Source organism: Ursus arctos, unplaced genomic scaffold (assembly GCF_023065955.2).
Source record: "Ursus arctos isolate Adak ecotype North America unplaced genomic scaffold, UrsArc2.0 scaffold_5, whole genome shotgun sequence".
NCBI lineage: Eukaryota > Metazoa > Chordata > Mammalia > Carnivora > Ursidae > Ursus > Ursus arctos.
Genome location: NW_026623067.1, coordinates 26,102,592 through 26,119,396, shown reverse-complemented (window position 1 = coordinate 26,119,396; position 16,805 = coordinate 26,102,592). Strand labels below are relative to the sequence as shown.

Here is a 16,805-nt window from a genome sequence, read left to right as displayed (position 1 = left end):
CAATTTATATTCCCAGCAACAGTGCATGAGGGTTCCCTTTCCTCCACATCCTCACCAACACTTGTTGTCTCTTGTGGTTTTAATAGTAGCCATTCTGACAGGTGTCAAGTGATACCTCATTGTGGTTTTGATTGGTAATTCCCTGATTATTAATGATGATTAGACATCTTCTCATGTGTCCGTTGGATGTTTGTACATCTTTAGAAAAATGTCTTTTCAGGTCCTTGCTCATTTTTGATCAGGTTACGTGGGAGTTTTTGGTGTTGAGTTGTGTAAGTTCTTTATGTATTTTGGACATCGACCCTTTATCCAGTATGTCATTTGCAAATAGCTTCTTCCGTTCAGTAGGTTGCCTTTTTGTTTTTTTGCTGGTTTCCTTCACTGAACAAACGCTTTTTATGTTGATGTAGTCCCAATAGTTTGTTTTTGCTTGTTTCCCTTGCCCGAGGAGCCATTATCTAGAAACATGTTGCTAAGATCAGTGCCAAAGAGATTATTGACTGCTATTTACTTCTAGGAATTTTATGGCTTTAAGTCTCACGTTTACGTCTTTCATCTATTTTGAGTTTATTTTTGTGTATGGTGTTAGAAAGTGATCTAGTTTTATTCTTTCATGTGTAGCCATCTAGTTTTCCCAGCACCATTTATTGAAGAGACCATCTTTTCCCCATTGTATATTCTGGCCACTTTAATCATAGGTTAATTGACCATGTAAGTGTATGTTTATTTCTGGGCTGTCTATTCTGTTCCATTGCTCTATGTGTCTATTTTTGTTCCTGTGCCATACTGTTTTGATAATTATAGTACTATAATAATCCTGAAGTTTGGAATTATGATACCTCCAGTTTTGTTGTTCTTTCTCAATGTTGATTTGATTATGTATGTGGGTTCTTTTGTGGTTCCATACAAATTTTAGGATTGTTCTAGTTCTGAGAAAAATGCTGGTAGTATTTTGATAGGGATTGGCTTGAATATGTAGATAGCTTTGGGTAGTATTGACATTTTAACAGTATTAATTCTTCCAGTCCATGAGCATGGGATATCTTTCCATTTGTTTATGTTGTCTTTAATTTCTCTCATCAGTGTTTTATAATTTTCAGAGTAGAAGGCTTTCACCTGTGTGCTTAAGTTTATTCCCAGGTATTTTATTCTTGTTGGTATAATTTTAAATGTAATTGTTTTCTTAATTTTTCTTTCACTGCTTCATTATTAGTGTATAGAAATGCAACAGATTTCTGTATATTGATTTTGTACTCTACAACTTTACTAAATTTACTGTTAGCAGTTTTTTGGTTGAATGTTTAGGGTTTTCTGTGTATAGTATCATGTCACCTGAAAATAATGACACTTTACTTCTTCTTTACCAATGTGGATTCCTTTTATTTCTTTATCTTTTCTGATTGCTGTGGCTTGGACTTCCAGTACTATGTTGAATAGAAGTGGTGAAGTGGGTATCCTTGTCTTACTCCTGACCTTAGGGGAAAAGCTCTCAGTTTTTCATCACTGAGTATGATGTTAGTTGTGGGTTTTTCATATATGTCGACTTTTTTGTTGTTGAGGTATGTTTCCTCAAAACCCAACTTTTTGAGAGTTTTTTTTTTTTTTTTGTCATGAATGATGTCAGATTTTTGTCAAATGCCTTGTCTGCATTTGTTGAAACGCTCATATGATTTCTGTCCTTCATTTTGTTAATGTGGCATATCCTATTGATTGATTTACAGATAGTGAACTATCCTTACATCGCCAGAATAAATCTCACTTGATTGTGTGAATGATACTTCTAATGTATTGTTTTATGCAGTTTGCTAATATTTTGTTGAAGATTTTTGCGTCTATCATCAGGAATTTTGGCTCGTAGTTTTCTGTTTTTGTAGTGTTTTTGGTTTTGGTATGAAGGTAATGCTGTCTTCTTATAATGTATTTGAAAGCTTTCCTTCCTCTTCTGTATTTTGGAATAGGTTGAGAATGCTGTTAGCTCTTCTTTAAATGTTTGGTAGAATTCACCTGTGAATCCATCTGGTCCTGGACTTTTATTTGTTGGGAGTTTTTTGATTCCTGGTTCAATTTCATTACTAGAAATTGGTCTGTTCAGATTTTCTATTTCTTCCAGATTCAATTTTAAAAGATGGTATGTTTCTAGGAATTTATCTGTCTCTTCTAGGTTGTCCAATTTGTTGGCATATAATTTTTCATAGTAGTTTTCAAAGAACTAGCTCTTGGTTTCATTGATCTTTTCTATTGTTTTTTTAGTGTCTGTGTCCTTTATTCTACTCTAATCTTTATTATTTCCTTTCTTCTACTAACTTTGTGCTTTTTTTGTTCTTCCTTTTTTACATGTGAGGCTAGATTGGTTGAGACTTTTTTTGTTTCTTGAGAAAGGCCTCTATTGTTGTAAGTTTCCCTCTTAGAACTGCTTTAGCTGTGCCCCCAAGATTTTGGACCATTGTGTTTTCATTTCTGTCCATGTATTTTATTTCCTCTTTAATTTCTTTATTGATCCATTAGTCATTTAACAGCATGTTATTTAGCCTCCATGTGTTTGTGGGTTTTTTTCTAGTTTCCATTTTTTCTTGTAATTCATTTCTAGTTTCATAATGTTGTGGTCAGAAAAAAATGCCTGATATTATTTCAGTCTCATTAAATTTATTGAGACTTAGGCTGATCTGTCCTGGAGAATGTTCCATATACACTTGAAAAGAGTGTATATTCTGTTGATTTGGGAAGGAATGTTCTGTATATATCTGTTCAGTTTATCTGGCTTAATGTGTTGTATAGAGACACTGTTTTGTAACTGATTTTCTTCCTGGATAATCTATCCATTGATGTAAACAGGATGTTAAAGTCCCCTACTATTACTGTATTACTGTCAATGTCTCCCTTTATGTCTCTTATTATTTATGTATTTAGGTGTTCCATTGTTGGGTGTATAGATATTCATAATTGTTTTATCCTCTTGTTAGAATGATCCCTTTATCATTATGTAATACCCTTCTTTGTCTTTTATTACAGCATTTGTAAATCTATCTCATCTGATACAAGTATTGCTTTCCTAACTTTTTTTTTTCTTCTTCCATTTGTATGGAATATTTTCTTCCATCCCTTCACTTTCGGTCCGTATGTGTCTTTAGGTCTGAAGTTCATTTCTTGTAGGCAGCATGTAGGTAGGTCTTTTTTTTTGTATTTCATTACACTAGGTCTTTTAATTGGAGCACTTAAACCATTTACGTTTAAAGTAATTATTGATAGGTATTATGGCCATTTTGTTAATTGTTTTCTGGTTGCTTTTGTGGTTCTTCTCTGTTCCTTTCTTCTCTTGCTCTCTTTCCTTGTGATCAACTTTGTTTTGTTATGCTTGGCTTTCTTTGTGTGTCTGTGTGTGTGTGTATATTATAGGTCTTTGGTTTGTGGTTACCATGAAGTTCATATATAACATCTCAGGCATATAACAGTCTATATCAAGTTGATGGTCACTTAAATTCAGACACATTCTTTTTTTTTTTTAATGAGAGAGAGAGAGAGGGGTACGTGAGTGGGGAGGGGCAGAGGGAGAGGGAGAGAGACAATCTCAAGCAGGCTCACGTGGAGTTCAGTCTACAACATGGGGCTCAATCTCATGACTCTGAGATCATGACCTGAGCCAAAATCAAGAGTTGGACCCAACTGACTGACCCACCCAGGTACCCCCAGACATGTTCTGAAGAACTTCATTTATACTCCCCATCCCCCATATTTTACATCTTTTATTTTATGAATCCCCTTAATTTTTTTAAGATATATTTGATTTTACTACTTTTGTCTTTTAACCATCATACTGGCCTTATAAGTGATTGGTCTATTACTGTGTGTTTGCTTTTACTCATGAAATTTTTTCCTTTCATAATTTTCTTCTAAACATGGTCTTTTCTTTTCCACTTAAACAAGTTCCTTTAACATTTCTTATAAGGCCAGTTTAGTGGTGATGAGCTCCTTTAACTTATCTTTTCTGGGAAACACTGTATTTCTCCTTACATTGTGAATGATAATCTTGCCAGGTAGAGTATTTTTGGTTGTGGTTTCTTCCTTTCAGCACTTTGAATATATCATTATCGCTCTCTTCTGATCCCCCAAGTTTCTGTTGCAACATCAGCTGATAGCCTTATGGGGTTTCCCTTGTACATAAATAGTTGCTTCTCTCTTGCTGCTTTTATAATTCTCTTTTTATCTTCAATCTTTGACATTTTATTTTACTTTGAAGATTTATTTATTTATTTTAGAGAGAGAGTGGGGGAGAGGCAAAGGAAGAGGGAGAGAGAGTCTCTGGCAGATTCCCTGTGAGCGTGGAGCCTGATGCAGGGCTTGATCCCATGATCCCGAGATATTACCTAAGCTGAAATCAAGAGTTGAACACTTAACTGACTGAGTCACTCGGGAGCCCCTCTTTGACATTGTAATTATTATATGTTGTGGTGTGGATGCCCTTGAGTTCAGCTTGTTGGGAACTCCTTGTGCGTCCTGAACCTGGATACCTGTTTACTTTCCCTGGTTAAGGATGTTTTTAGCTGTTATTTTTTCAACTGCGTTTTCTGTCCCACCTTTCTGTCTCTTCTCGTGGATCTCTGTAACGCAAATGTTTGCTCCCAGATATCCAAGATATGGATGTTATCTGAGATATCCCATAACCTAATCATTTTAAAAAATTCTTTTTTCCTTTTGCATTTCATCTGGGATGCTTGCATTACCCTGTCTTCCACTTGCTGATCTGTTCTTCTGTGTCCTCTAATCCACTGTTGATTCCCTCTAGTGTATTTTCATTTCAGTTGTTGTATTCTTCAGTTCTGACTGGTTCTTTGATGTATTTTCTGTTCGTTGCAGTTCTCACCGAGTTCATCCACTCTCCTCTCTAGTGAGGATCTTTATAACCATTATTTTGAACTCTTTATCATGTAGATTGGTTATCTTGTTTCATTTAGTTCTTTTTCTGAGGTTTTGCCTTGTTCTTTCATTTGGAGCACATTCCTCTCTCATTTTGTTTGAATTTCTTTGTTTCTCTGAATTATGTGGAACAACTACTTCTCCTAAACTTGAAGGAATGACCTCGTGTGTGGTCATCCCTGTGGAGACTGTGTGTGCCCACTAACTGTGGTTGGCTGGCTAGGGCTGTGACTGGTATGGACTGGGAGTCCTGGGACACTTTGTACTAGCACTGCCCTGGTGGGATGGCCAGAGCTGATGTGCACACGGGCTGGGGCAGTGCCAGGGCTCTCTGTGCAGAGGATACCTATCCAGGACAGCTAAAGCTGCAGTGGGTGCAGGCTGTGGGGTCCTCAGGCTCTCTGCTTTGAGGGCGCCCCGGAAGGACGGCTGAAGCTGAAGTGCGTGTGGGCTGAGTTAGTTCCAGGCTGTGTGCTGAGGGCATCCGGGAGGCCAGCTGAAGTTGAACTGGGTAAAAGCCAGGGTATTCTGGGGTGCTCCACGCCCCCTGCGAGTTGTTTGGAGCCAAAGTAGTGTGGGCCCAGAGTCTTCTGGGGTGCTTTGCGCCTGTGTGACCTTGGTGAGATGGCTGGAGCTATAGTGAGCACCGACCCCGGGTGTCCTGTTGTGCACCATGCCGAGGCTGGTGTGCATTAGGGGCCAGGCACCCAGTGGGGCAGCAGGCCGACTAGGGTGCCCATACTCTGCTCCTGCCCATTCCATCAGGGCGGAGAGGAACATAACTGTGGTGCTCACCAGCCCCTTTGACCTGCAGACAGTCCAGCAGCTCCCCTGCTGTTTGGTAGGGTTGTAGGGCTGGGTCTTTTATGTTGCTCTTACAAACTGTGGCTCCCCCCCCCCCCCCAGTCCTCCAGTGTTGAATCTGCTCAGGGTCCCTCTCCACTGTCCCTCCGCCCTGCAGTTTGCATCATCAAGGGTGGCTTCCCTTTGTAACCATGTCCCCATCTCTCACCATTCTCTGTGTGGTTTCTCCATCTTTTGGTGAGTGGCAGCTGTTCAGTTAGCACTTAGTTCTTCAGGAGAAACTGATCTATAAATAGGTGCAGATTTGGTGTGTCCGTCGTGGAGGTGAGTTGAGGGTGTTCTTACACTGCCTTCTTGGATTGGAACTCCCAAGATTTAATTTTTTTTATGGACTAATACACATATTCAATGGAATAATAGATATTTAATGTCATATAATAATGTTTCATTGTACATATACACCGCATTTCTTTATCCATTCATCCTTCAGTATACACTTAGGTTGTTTCCATATCTTGGCTGTTGTAAATAATGCGGCAGTGTCCCATTAACATGGGAGTGCATATATGTTTTTTGAATTAGTGTTTTTGGGTTTTATTGGATAAATATACAGCAGTGGAGTTACTGGATCCTATGGGAGCTCTCTTTTTAATTTTTTGAGGAACCTTCATGGGTTTTCTACAGTGGTGGCACCAGTTTACATTGTTACCACCAGTGTAGGAGGGCTGCCTCTTCTCTGTGCCCTAGCCAGCTTTTACTATTTCTTGTCCTTTTGATAATGGCCATTCTAACAGGTGGAGGTGATATCTGATTGTGGTATTGATTTGCATTTCCCTGATGATGAGTGATATTGAGAATCTTTTCACATACCGGTTGGTTATCTGTATCTTTGTAAACATGTCTGTTCAGTTCTTTGCCCATCTTTTAATCACATTGTTTGTATGCTCTTCAGTTTGTGTGAGTTTATATATTTTGGATATTAATCCCTTCTCAGACACATGATTAGCAAATATTTTCTCTTATTCAGTAGGTTGCCTTTTCATTTTGTTGATGGTTCCCTTTGCTGTGTAGACGCTTTTTAGTTTGATGGAGTCCACTTGTTTATTTTGTCTTTTATGGTATTTCTATTTGATGTCAGATCCTAAAAATCATTGCCAAGACCAGTGTCAGGGAGCACACCACCTATGTTTTCCTCTGGAAATTTTATGGTTTCAGGTCCTACATTCAAGTCTTTAATCCATTTTGAGTTGATTTTTGTGTACAGTGTAAAATAGAGGTCCATTTCCATTCTCTTGTCTGTGGCTCTCCTGTTTTTCCAACACCATTTATTGAAAACACTGTGCTTTTTTCATGATAAATTTTTGGCTCCTTTGTCGTATATTAGTTGACCATATATGTGTGGGTTTATTTTGGGGCTCTCTATACTTTTCCATTCATCTATATGTCTCTTTTGTTTTAACAGATTTTTTTTTTTAAAGATTTTTATTTATTTATTTGACAGAGATAGAGACAGCCAGCGAGAGAGGGAACACAAGCAGGGGGAGTGGGAGAGGAAGAAGCAGGCTCATAGCAGAGGAGCCTGATGTGGGGCTCGATCCCATAATGCCGGGATCGCGCCCTGAGCCGAAGGCAGACGCTTAACCGCTGTGCCACCCAGGCGCCCCTATATGTCTCTTTTTATTCTGATACCATACTGTGTTGATTACTATAGTTTCATAATATGGTTTGAAATCAGGGAGCATGATGCTTCCATCTTTGTTTTTTCTCAGGACGCTTTGTTTGGCTATTTGGTTTTTTTGTGATTCCATGCAAATGTTAGGACTGTTCTGTTTCTGTGAAAAATGGCATTGGAATTTTGATGGGGATTGCATTGTATCTGTAGATTGCTTTGGTAAAGCTTAGCATATGGAAAAAACAAAGGATGGTAGAAACTCATGGTAAAAGATGCTTCATTTAATGTCTTTAATTTTTTGGTTTAGTCAAGAACTGGTAATATTATCATTATTAGTAGGGATAGGCTTAAAAGAGGCACATAAAAAGAATATTGTACCACTGGTCTCCTTTGTGAGAAGATCAGGTTATGGATCCCAAGTGACAGTATAATTATTACCAGTGTGTAGGATTTGGACTTAAGAAAATGCTGGAGGGGCTGGCTCAGTCGGTGGAGCATGCGACGCTTGATCTTAGGGTTGTGAGTTCAAGCCCTGTGTTTGGTGTATTTTTACTTAAAAACAAAATCTTAGAAAAAAATGCTTGAGAGCAAAATTGTCTGGGCTGTCTATAACATGTTAGTGTCCATGACCTTTAGATCACCAGAAACAGATAAACAAGGAGAGCATCACCTGAATTTCACTATTGGGATACACAAAACAAAACCACCTAAGAGAAAATTCGCATTTAAGTTGGAAAATTTTCAGTCTGACACCATGAATTCATGAATTAGGATGAGTTGTGGAAGACAAAAAAAAATGTGCCTGGCTGGCTTAGTCGAAGGGGCATGAGACTCTGGATCTCAGGGTTGTGAGTCTGAGCCTCACCTTGGGTGTAGATTACTTAAAAATAAAATCTTAAAGAAAAAAATGTGTCTGGGACAGTTCCAAAGAATTGCATAAATGAATACCTGGGAAATGCTGTGGAGTGTTGTAGAGTCTGTGTAGAAAGTGTCTTAAATAGTCACAGAGCTTGAGAGGTCAATAATAATAGCATTTTCAGTTTATGTGAGGCTGCTGATTTCCATTCATCCAAATAGTATATATTTCATCATAGATGAAAATATTAGGGTGCACAGAAATAGAATTATAACCATTTAATCTCTTTTTAAGTTTTGGGTTTTTTTTGTTTTTTTTTCTGATTCTAGAAAGGTAATGCTAAGGTTTTAAGGGGCAAGGTATCTGGTGGACATTTGCTGTTATTTTGATCACTCAACATTTGAAACCCTTATCTACTTTAGAATTCCCTAGTGTTTTTTCTTTTTTTAAAAGATTTTATTTATTTGACCGAGAGAGACAGCCAGCGAGAGAGGGAACACAAGCAGGGGGAGTGGGAGAGGAAGAAACAGGCTCCCAGCGGAGGAGCCCGATGTGGGGCTCGATCCCAGAACGCCGGGATCACGCCCTGAGCCAAAGGCAGACGCTTAACGACTGAGCCACCCAGGCGCCCCTCCCTAGTGTTTTAATCTGGTGGTAGAGGCTGAAAAATCCCAAGATGCTTGCTTTCCCATGCTTCTTTGGAGTTAACATGCAGACACATGACCTGGGCATCGTCGTTCAGATCCATCTGTACCAGATTTAGACTTAGGAGCTACTAACGAAAAACAAAACCAAAAAGCAAAACAAAACAAAATAATAAGTAACAGCATACCCAGAGCAAAAAGAGTCACTAAATTTAGAAATGATGGTGTGTTTTCTCTCTCTTTGGAAAACCCCATAGTGGATGTTGGAAAAACCACTAAAGAAGTCGCTCCTGGTCCAGAACTCGTGGCAGTGTTATTGGACAGGGTGGGCACAATTGTAAGATCTCATTCCCTGCGGAGAGCCGCTTAATGTTTTCATCAACTTCTCTGATTAAAAAAAAGTAGTAAGTGCTCATTGTACCAAATTTAGAGAATACAGAAAATGTGTGTGTGTGCTTTGTATGTACATATATGTGTGTATACACATATATGTAGGAATTTCTTCATAAAATTGGGATCATATATAGTTTCGTGCCTCCCTTTTTAATGGTATTTTTAATGCCATTCTTCAGCAATACAGTTCTAAATAGTTATATCATTTAATTGTTCTGCTATTGAATATTTAGAATCTCTAAAATTTTGTTGTCATGTCTTTAAAGAATATTCTTGCATATAAATCTTAGATTAGATTTCTGCTTATTGCTTCAGGATAAATTCCTAGAGAGCAGATAACTGATTCCTGAAATTCAAGCCTTTTATTTTATTTCTTTGGTAAGTGTATTCTAATCCTCCTCGCCTATGTCACCCATCCCCCACCCCCCCACCTCCCCTCTGGTAACCATCAGTTTGTTCTCTAGAGTTAACAGGCTTTTTTTTTTTTTTTTTTTTTTAAGATTATTTATTTATTTGACAGAGAGGGAGACAGCCAGCAAGAGAGGGAACACAAGCAGGGAGAGTGGGAGAGGAAGAAGCAGGGTCCCAGCGGAGTAGGGAGCCCGATGCGGGGCTCGATCCCAGGACCCTGGGATCATGCCCTGAGCCGAAGGCAGACGCTTAACACTGAGCCACCCAGGCACCCCTAGAGTTAAGAGTCTTTTTCTTGGTTTGTCTGTTTTTTTCCCCTTTGTTCTTTTATTTCTTAAATTCCATATATGAGTGAAGTCATATGGTTTTATCTTTCTCTGACTTATTTTGCTTAGCATAATACCCTCTAGCTCCGTCCATGTCATAGCAAATAGCAAGATTTCATTCTTCTTTATGGCTGAAAAATATTCCATTGTTATGTATACACACAATTATATATGTATTTATATATTTTATATATTTATATATTTTATTAACTATATATTATATTAATATTAAATATATATCATTAAATATTATATATTTATAATATATAAAAATAATATAATATATATATAAATATAATCACTTCTTCATCTTTCAGTGGACACTTGGGCTGCTGCCATAATTTGGCTATTGTAAATAATGCTGCTACAAATAGGGGTGCATGTATCCCTTTGATTTAGTGTTTTGTATCCTTTGGGTAAATATGCAGTAGCGCGATTCCTGAATCACAGGGTAGTTGTATTTTTAACTTTTTGAGGAACCTCCATACTGTTCTCTAGAGGGGCTGTACCAGTTTGCATTCCCACCCACAGTGCAGAAGCATTCTTTTTTCTACACATCCTCATCAACACTTGTTACTTCTTGTGTTTTTGATTTTAGCCATTCTGACATGTGTGAGGTGATAGCTCATTTTCGTTTTATTTGCATTTTCCTGATAATGAGTGATGTTGAGCATCTTTTCATGTGTCTCTTGGCCATCTGAATGTCTTCTTTGGAGACACTTCTGTTCATGTCTTCCCATTTAAATGGATTATTTGTGTTTTGGGGGTATAAGTTCTTTATATCTTTTTAGATACTAGCTCTTTATTGAATGTGTCATTCGCAAATATCTTCTATTTTGAAGGTTGTCTTTTAGGTTTGTTTCCTTTGCTGTGAAATTTGAACCTTTTAAAGCTTTTCATGTTCTAAAATTTGTCTGTATAGGCGGCTTACCCATTCTTGAATCCCTAATGGGTTTGGACTGTACTGACATAGAGCTTTTATGAAACTGGAATGTCAGACCCAAGAACATTTCTAAAAATAACGAATTTGGCCCTTGTTATGAGAGTGTACTCCTTGCGTGACACTGCTGTGTTCTAGAGACATCACCACATTTGAGCCTCCCAATGACACTTTATGCTGGTACTTTCAGTCCCGTAAATAAAATGGGAGAAAATGCCCCCAAATCTTCAGGTCACACAACTCATAAAATGTGGGCCCAGGAATAAAGCATCATTTTTCTGATTTCAAAGTTCATTTTTTCCCCCTTGTATCAGTGCAACCCCAGAATCTAAATCATTTTTGAGTTTTGAAATGAGTCCTCAGGAGGAAAGAAATATGGGTGAGTTGGAAGTAGAAGAGAGGAGGTGAGCAGCAGTTAAAAAGGCCATGTTGTCTTAGTTGAAAGAGTTTACAAACTGACAAAACACAGTGTTAGCAGGGCGTTGTAACCAATGAGTATTTATTAAAAGCCAGGGGGGTGCACCAGGCACAGTTCTGGTCCAGTAGGCTGACAAATACAAATGATGTAACCAGTTCATTTATTAGCTTATCTGATTAAACAAAATACATTTCATAGAAATGATTATAAAATGCATTGCCAGTAGAAACAGAATATCATTTATATTACAGATCTTATGGTACCTAAATAATTATTAATAAAAACCAGCCAACCCATATGGTAAATAGAAGTTAGGAAACCACCAGTTACTTCTTTTAGTCAGCAAAAGAGGGAAGCATGCATTGGCCACGCCAAGGGGTCTCACCATTCCACAGAGGCATCCTGTTTCAAAACTAACACAGTCCACGTATAAACTTAAAAAATCGCTGTTTTCCATCCAGTATCAAATCAATCATACTGTACTTTTTGGTTTAAAGATTAGTTTTGATTTCAGAGTAAGTTTAATTTAGTACTTCAGTCGCATGTGGTTATAGATTCTCGATCTGGGGTGGCTGACGCTCAGTCCAATTAAGTGTTAGTCACAGGAACAAAACAGAACATAAACAGGATGTTTTTAATCTGCTTTGTGATATTCTTGCCCGTACTGAATTGAGAAGATACACAGGGTGATTTAAAGCAGAACAGAACAGCAGAAGGGCGGAAAAGAAAAAATGCTGGTGTTGTTTGAGGCAAGTCTGTTTTTGGAGAGTCAGGGCTAATTCTTGAAAGGACCGTATCAAGTTTTTGGCACAGGATCTCTCCCTTACTTCGAAGGCTGGTTCAGAGGGGTGTAAAGGAGAGAAAAGGAGCACGGAAAGGACTAAAAAGGCACAGAGTGGAGTGTGTTTGCTGACACAGTCATGAGAACTGTGGAACCACAATCATCTGAGAGAGAGTGTCTACCAGGCTCTTCCTGAGACCTCCAGAGATGGGTCTGTTTTGTTCAGGCAGCAGCACTGAAAACTTCCTCAGAGAGACAGGGTCAATGTTTATTGCACAGGAACCGGAATTACTCCCCCTCCCCCCTTCCTGAGCTGGAGACCTCCACGTGCAAACATGGCGGGGGATGCCTGGCTGCTCGCTCCTCTGGCCAGCAGGGAGCGCCCCACCAGAACGCCTAGGGGAGCACCTTCTTCGAAGGGAAGCGCGAGGTATCATGTTGGCCTGAACTCTCCCATCTGTCAGTCACCATTCTCAAGCAGCTTCTGTAGGTTGTTCTGTATCTGGAAATAATGAAAGAGAAGTTCCTGTTATTAAAGAGAAGGGAGTCTTTCAAGGGTCTGTTTGCCATGACCTGTATAATGTTTGAGATTAATCTGTTCTACCTTGAATAAGAAGCGACCCCCAGGGTTCAGTTTAGATCAGGCAAATGCTGCTTAATGGAATCGAACTCTGTTGATAATCCACTTTGAAAAAAAAAAAAAGGCTAAAAACGAAAGAGTGGCACAAAGATGAAAACATCTGGAGAGACCAGAGAAATCAGATGGAAGGAAAAGAACAAAAGCTTGGCAGCACCAAGTGTGACCTAAATGCAGATAACGGGAAACCTATCCTTACAAAGCCTGTGTGTCACGTGGTGTCTGATTCAATCCATCAGTGTTTAACACTCCTGCTAGATACTGCCCATTTCCCAGAAGACCGAGTTTCACAGGCCCAGGGTCCAGGATGTATCTTTGGATCTCAAGACAACAGTATAGTGTTGGGCATTAGACGTGCTCAGTAGATGTTTGTTAAGTGAACTTCCAAGAATTCTGAGCAAGAATTCTCAAAAAGCAATCCTGTGAACCCCATGGAACAAAAGAAAGATTATATCTATATTTATATCTATATCTATATTTTTTTTTTTTGGAGAGGGTATGAGCATGAGTTGGGGGAGGGGCAGAGGGAGAGAGAGAATCTCAAGCAGACTCCCCACTGAGCACGGAGCCCCATGCAGGGCTCGATCTCACAACCTGAGCTGAAACCAAGAGTCGGACATTCAACAGACTGAGCCACCCAGGCGCCCCAGCTAATAAATAGATATTTTTGTAGAACAGTGTGTGGTGTCCCGCAGGCACACAGGGTCGGAGAAGAGGAAAAAGATCTAATGTGTTTGTGCCGGGAGCTTCATGTGTGCTGCCCTTCACCACACTCCACTGCCACGCAGAGAAGGTTCCACACGTGGAACTGGGAGGTCATGAAACCAGAGCAGTCACACAGCCACGAAGGTCTCGCTTCTGCTTCTCTGCTCCACCACAAATGCCATTTGCGGTGCTCAGAAAATAAGTATTTACCTTCACGACCCGTAAAAGCATTGCTTTCATCCCCACCTTGTTCCTCCGTCCTCTCTTTCCTGCCTATCCCACAGGACCAAAGATGAGCAGCAAAGCAGGCGTGGGAAGGAAGAAAAAGAGATCACACAAAGGACTGATGACCAAAACATCGGAAAGACACCTTCAAAGACAGACACCCAAAAGTAAAAGCCGGGGGGGGGGGGGCAGGGCAGCTGCTGCTGCACCCCGAGGCTGTGCTGCACGGCCCCAGACGGCCTCTGCGACGCGGGGCAGACCCAGCAGACGGTACAGGGCTGTTCACGCAGAGTCCCTGGGGCAGTGTGTGCAACTTCCAACATTTTAGAACTTCAACATAGGCATTGGGGCCCTAACTCCACGTTTTACTGCTGCTGCTTCGGGGCCGAGGCTGCTGCTGGTACTGCAGGCCTCCTAGCTGAGGAGCTGGGCTCTGGAATGCACAGGACGGGGGCAGCGGTCTGCCTGCCGTGGACAGGCTCTGTCCCTCACTACAGCGTGCGGTGCCCTAGCCGGGCCTGGCGCAAGAACAGGAAGAAATGCAAAAGGGGACGGGCAGGAATCTGAGTGCTTCTGGCCCAAAGAATGCCACTGTGTGCCAGTGTGAGCAACACAGACAACGACCACTGTCCCATTCTCTAGGCCCGCATGCAAGCCAAACGTTGGTAAGCATTTCATGACACATCAAGAAATTCTCTTCAAGTCTGAGCAACGAACATTTTAGAAAAGAAAACATTTCTGGTGGCTACCCCCGACCTTCTCTAGGATGATTCTGGGTTACGAAGAGAAAAAGTTTCCAAGTGTGTCCACAGATCCAACAGGAATTCTAGGTCATCCTTTGGTTTAGAACTGAAGTTTGGAAACTCCTTGGCTCTCAGTACTTGAGCAGCTGAACGCTAACTATCATTTAGTCCAGCAAAACCAACCTCATTTGGTTCATTTGTATTTCTTACCAAGTAAGCACGATTGCACTGGTAGGGAGAGAGCCATTGAATGCTGGGCATTCGTGGTAACGGCCTGAACTGAACCCTGCATTTGAAACCTTTCCTGAAGGTTTAGGGCCAAAACAGACCACCAGATGGAAAAGATTGACATACGGGAAGGAGAAGTGAAGAAATGTTAATCAGGTTTGATTCTGGGCCGTTTCTCCTGTGCCCATTTTCCTGTCCGCCCTCCTCCTGGCTTCAGAGAATGACACAGGCTTCGGGACAGATTTGCTCGAAAATGGCCCTACTGTTAGATGCTCTGAAGAGGGTAAAGGTACATCAGTGGCTTTACTGGCAAAGCCTCAGGTTGGACTGTGAGGAGCCGCGAACACAACTCCGGAATCAGAGCTGGTTCAGATTCCAGATCTGCTAGCTTGCTCTGCATGTCTCGAGTGAGTTACTTGGAAACTTGGACTCTTCCTCTGTCAGACAGAAAAGTGACATCCATCTGGCAGGGTTCTAACAGAATGAACACAGTATTTCACGTATGGCAACGTATCAGCCTGGGTGGAGTCGGCCACACTCTGTGGTGAGGACCCTCCCTGCTGTGTCCGTCCGCTGAGCCCTGTGTCAGCGGTCACTGGTCACCAGGCCCTTGTGGTAGAGAGAAATACTTCTAACTAAGGAGGAAAAGCCAAAGACACACCCACAAGGAGAATGAGATTGAAACCTATTTCCTGGTGGAACCAAAAAAAAAAAAAAAATACTCTTTCCCATTTACTGTGACATCCCCTGGCTGGGTTTGGTCATGGAGGCTGCTTGCTATACCGCAAAGGTGTTTGCGTGCGTAACCGCTGCTCTCGGGCCATCAACAGGCACTACAGTTCCTGCTCCAACCCAGGAATAAATGAGTCACCTTTTCTAATTTCATTATGTTAGCCGTCAGCTCTTGGCAGAGGACCTCCATGTTTAACTGTACTTGTGACCCCAGGCCGGATGGTGCTGTCTGTCTGTAAGAACAAAGAGAAAAATGATTGTGGGCAGGAGTGGCAAAGGAAGTGGAATGCATGCATTTTAAATTTATTTGAACAGAAACCTTGGTGAGTCGAGCGTGAGCATTTCACTTGTTAACGTTGGAAAGGCCCTGTGGTAATGCCACCGCTCCCGACTGGACAGTGAGGACTGTATCTTAAAAACTCAGCTGGACGTCTCTTAAGCTCTTTTTGTGGAAGTGGCCGTGTTGTGCCTTGGCTTCCAAACAAACAAAAATCAGGCAATTCCGCTCAAGCACATGGCTGCTTAGACCTCTTGTTCACCTCAGATCCTCGCTGTCCCCACCAGAGCAGAAATAGGCAAGACTTACTGCTCTTCTCAGTCGCAGACTTATTTTTTTATGGGAGGAGGGACCGTTTACACAGGAAGTTTCAGAATGTGTAGGAACGTCTTTAGTCAAACTGCTGCTGACGTGTGAGACTTTTGTAGTTTTTTTTTTTTTTTTTTGAGACTTGCCATGCCCAGGTATCTGCCCTTGTCTTCTAATCTAACGGAGGTGATCATTATTTACTCTTTGAACTCTTTACGGCCTGGGCTCTTCCCCGGAGCCCCCCGGGGTCCTATACCAGCTGAAACCGTAGGAAATTGAGTCTCTAGCACGTGGTACAAACTCTGTAAACGAGTATCTCTACTTTTAGAACTTGGGTTAGGCACCTGGCTGGCTCAGTTAGAAGAGAATGTAGACTTTTGACCTCAGGGTCGTGAGTTTGAGCCCCGCCTTGGGTGCAGAGATTACTTAAATAAACAAAACAAAACACAACAAAAACCTAACGGCTTTAAAAAAAAGAACTTGGGTTAAAAGTTTGCTTTCTAACATGGAGTAATTTATTTTACTTTTTAGGTAATGGATCAAAATCCTTATGTATATGGATTTGAAGAAAAGAGCTCTCTGTCTGAATAGGTTTAATTAGGTCAGGCATGTTAAAAACGACTGTGGTGGAAAATCTTCACAGATGCATTCAGCTAATTACTAGCCACAGAGACCTTAAAAGCGGTCAAGAGTTTCATCAATATATGCGTTAATATAAAGAGATAATACATGATAAATGAGCTGAGTTACTTCAACTGCTTCTTTTCTATTAATGTCATCACCCACTGCTGTT

At 40.7% G+C, this 16,805-nt stretch overlaps 2 protein-coding genes across 5 annotated transcripts in view; one reads left to right on the top strand and one right to left on the bottom strand.

The window, feature by feature from the left end:
- Positions 1-16,805, top strand: part of ALDH7A1 (aldehyde dehydrogenase 7 family member A1) — a 99,217-nt gene that overhangs the window by 73,999 nt on the left and 8,413 nt on the right. The gene's annotated exons all lie outside the window — the stretch shown is intronic.
- GRAMD2B (GRAM domain containing 2B) overlaps positions 11,429-16,805 on the bottom strand; it is a 105,085-nt gene continuing 99,708 nt past the window's right edge. For 3 of the 4 annotated variants that reach the window (XM_026507861.4, XM_044387357.3, XM_026507863.4), the window contains 2 exons: positions 15,566-15,659; positions 11,429-12,658 (listed from right to left, as the gene is read on the bottom strand). In XM_026507861.4, coding sequence (XP_026363646.2) covers positions 12,617-12,658; positions 15,566-15,659 — 136 coding nt within the window. In that variant the 3' untranslated portion in view covers positions 11,429-12,616. Of the gene's footprint in view, positions 12,659-12,695; positions 15,660-16,805 lie in introns of those variants that run through there. The other variant, XM_057306993.1, reaches the window with a different exon arrangement.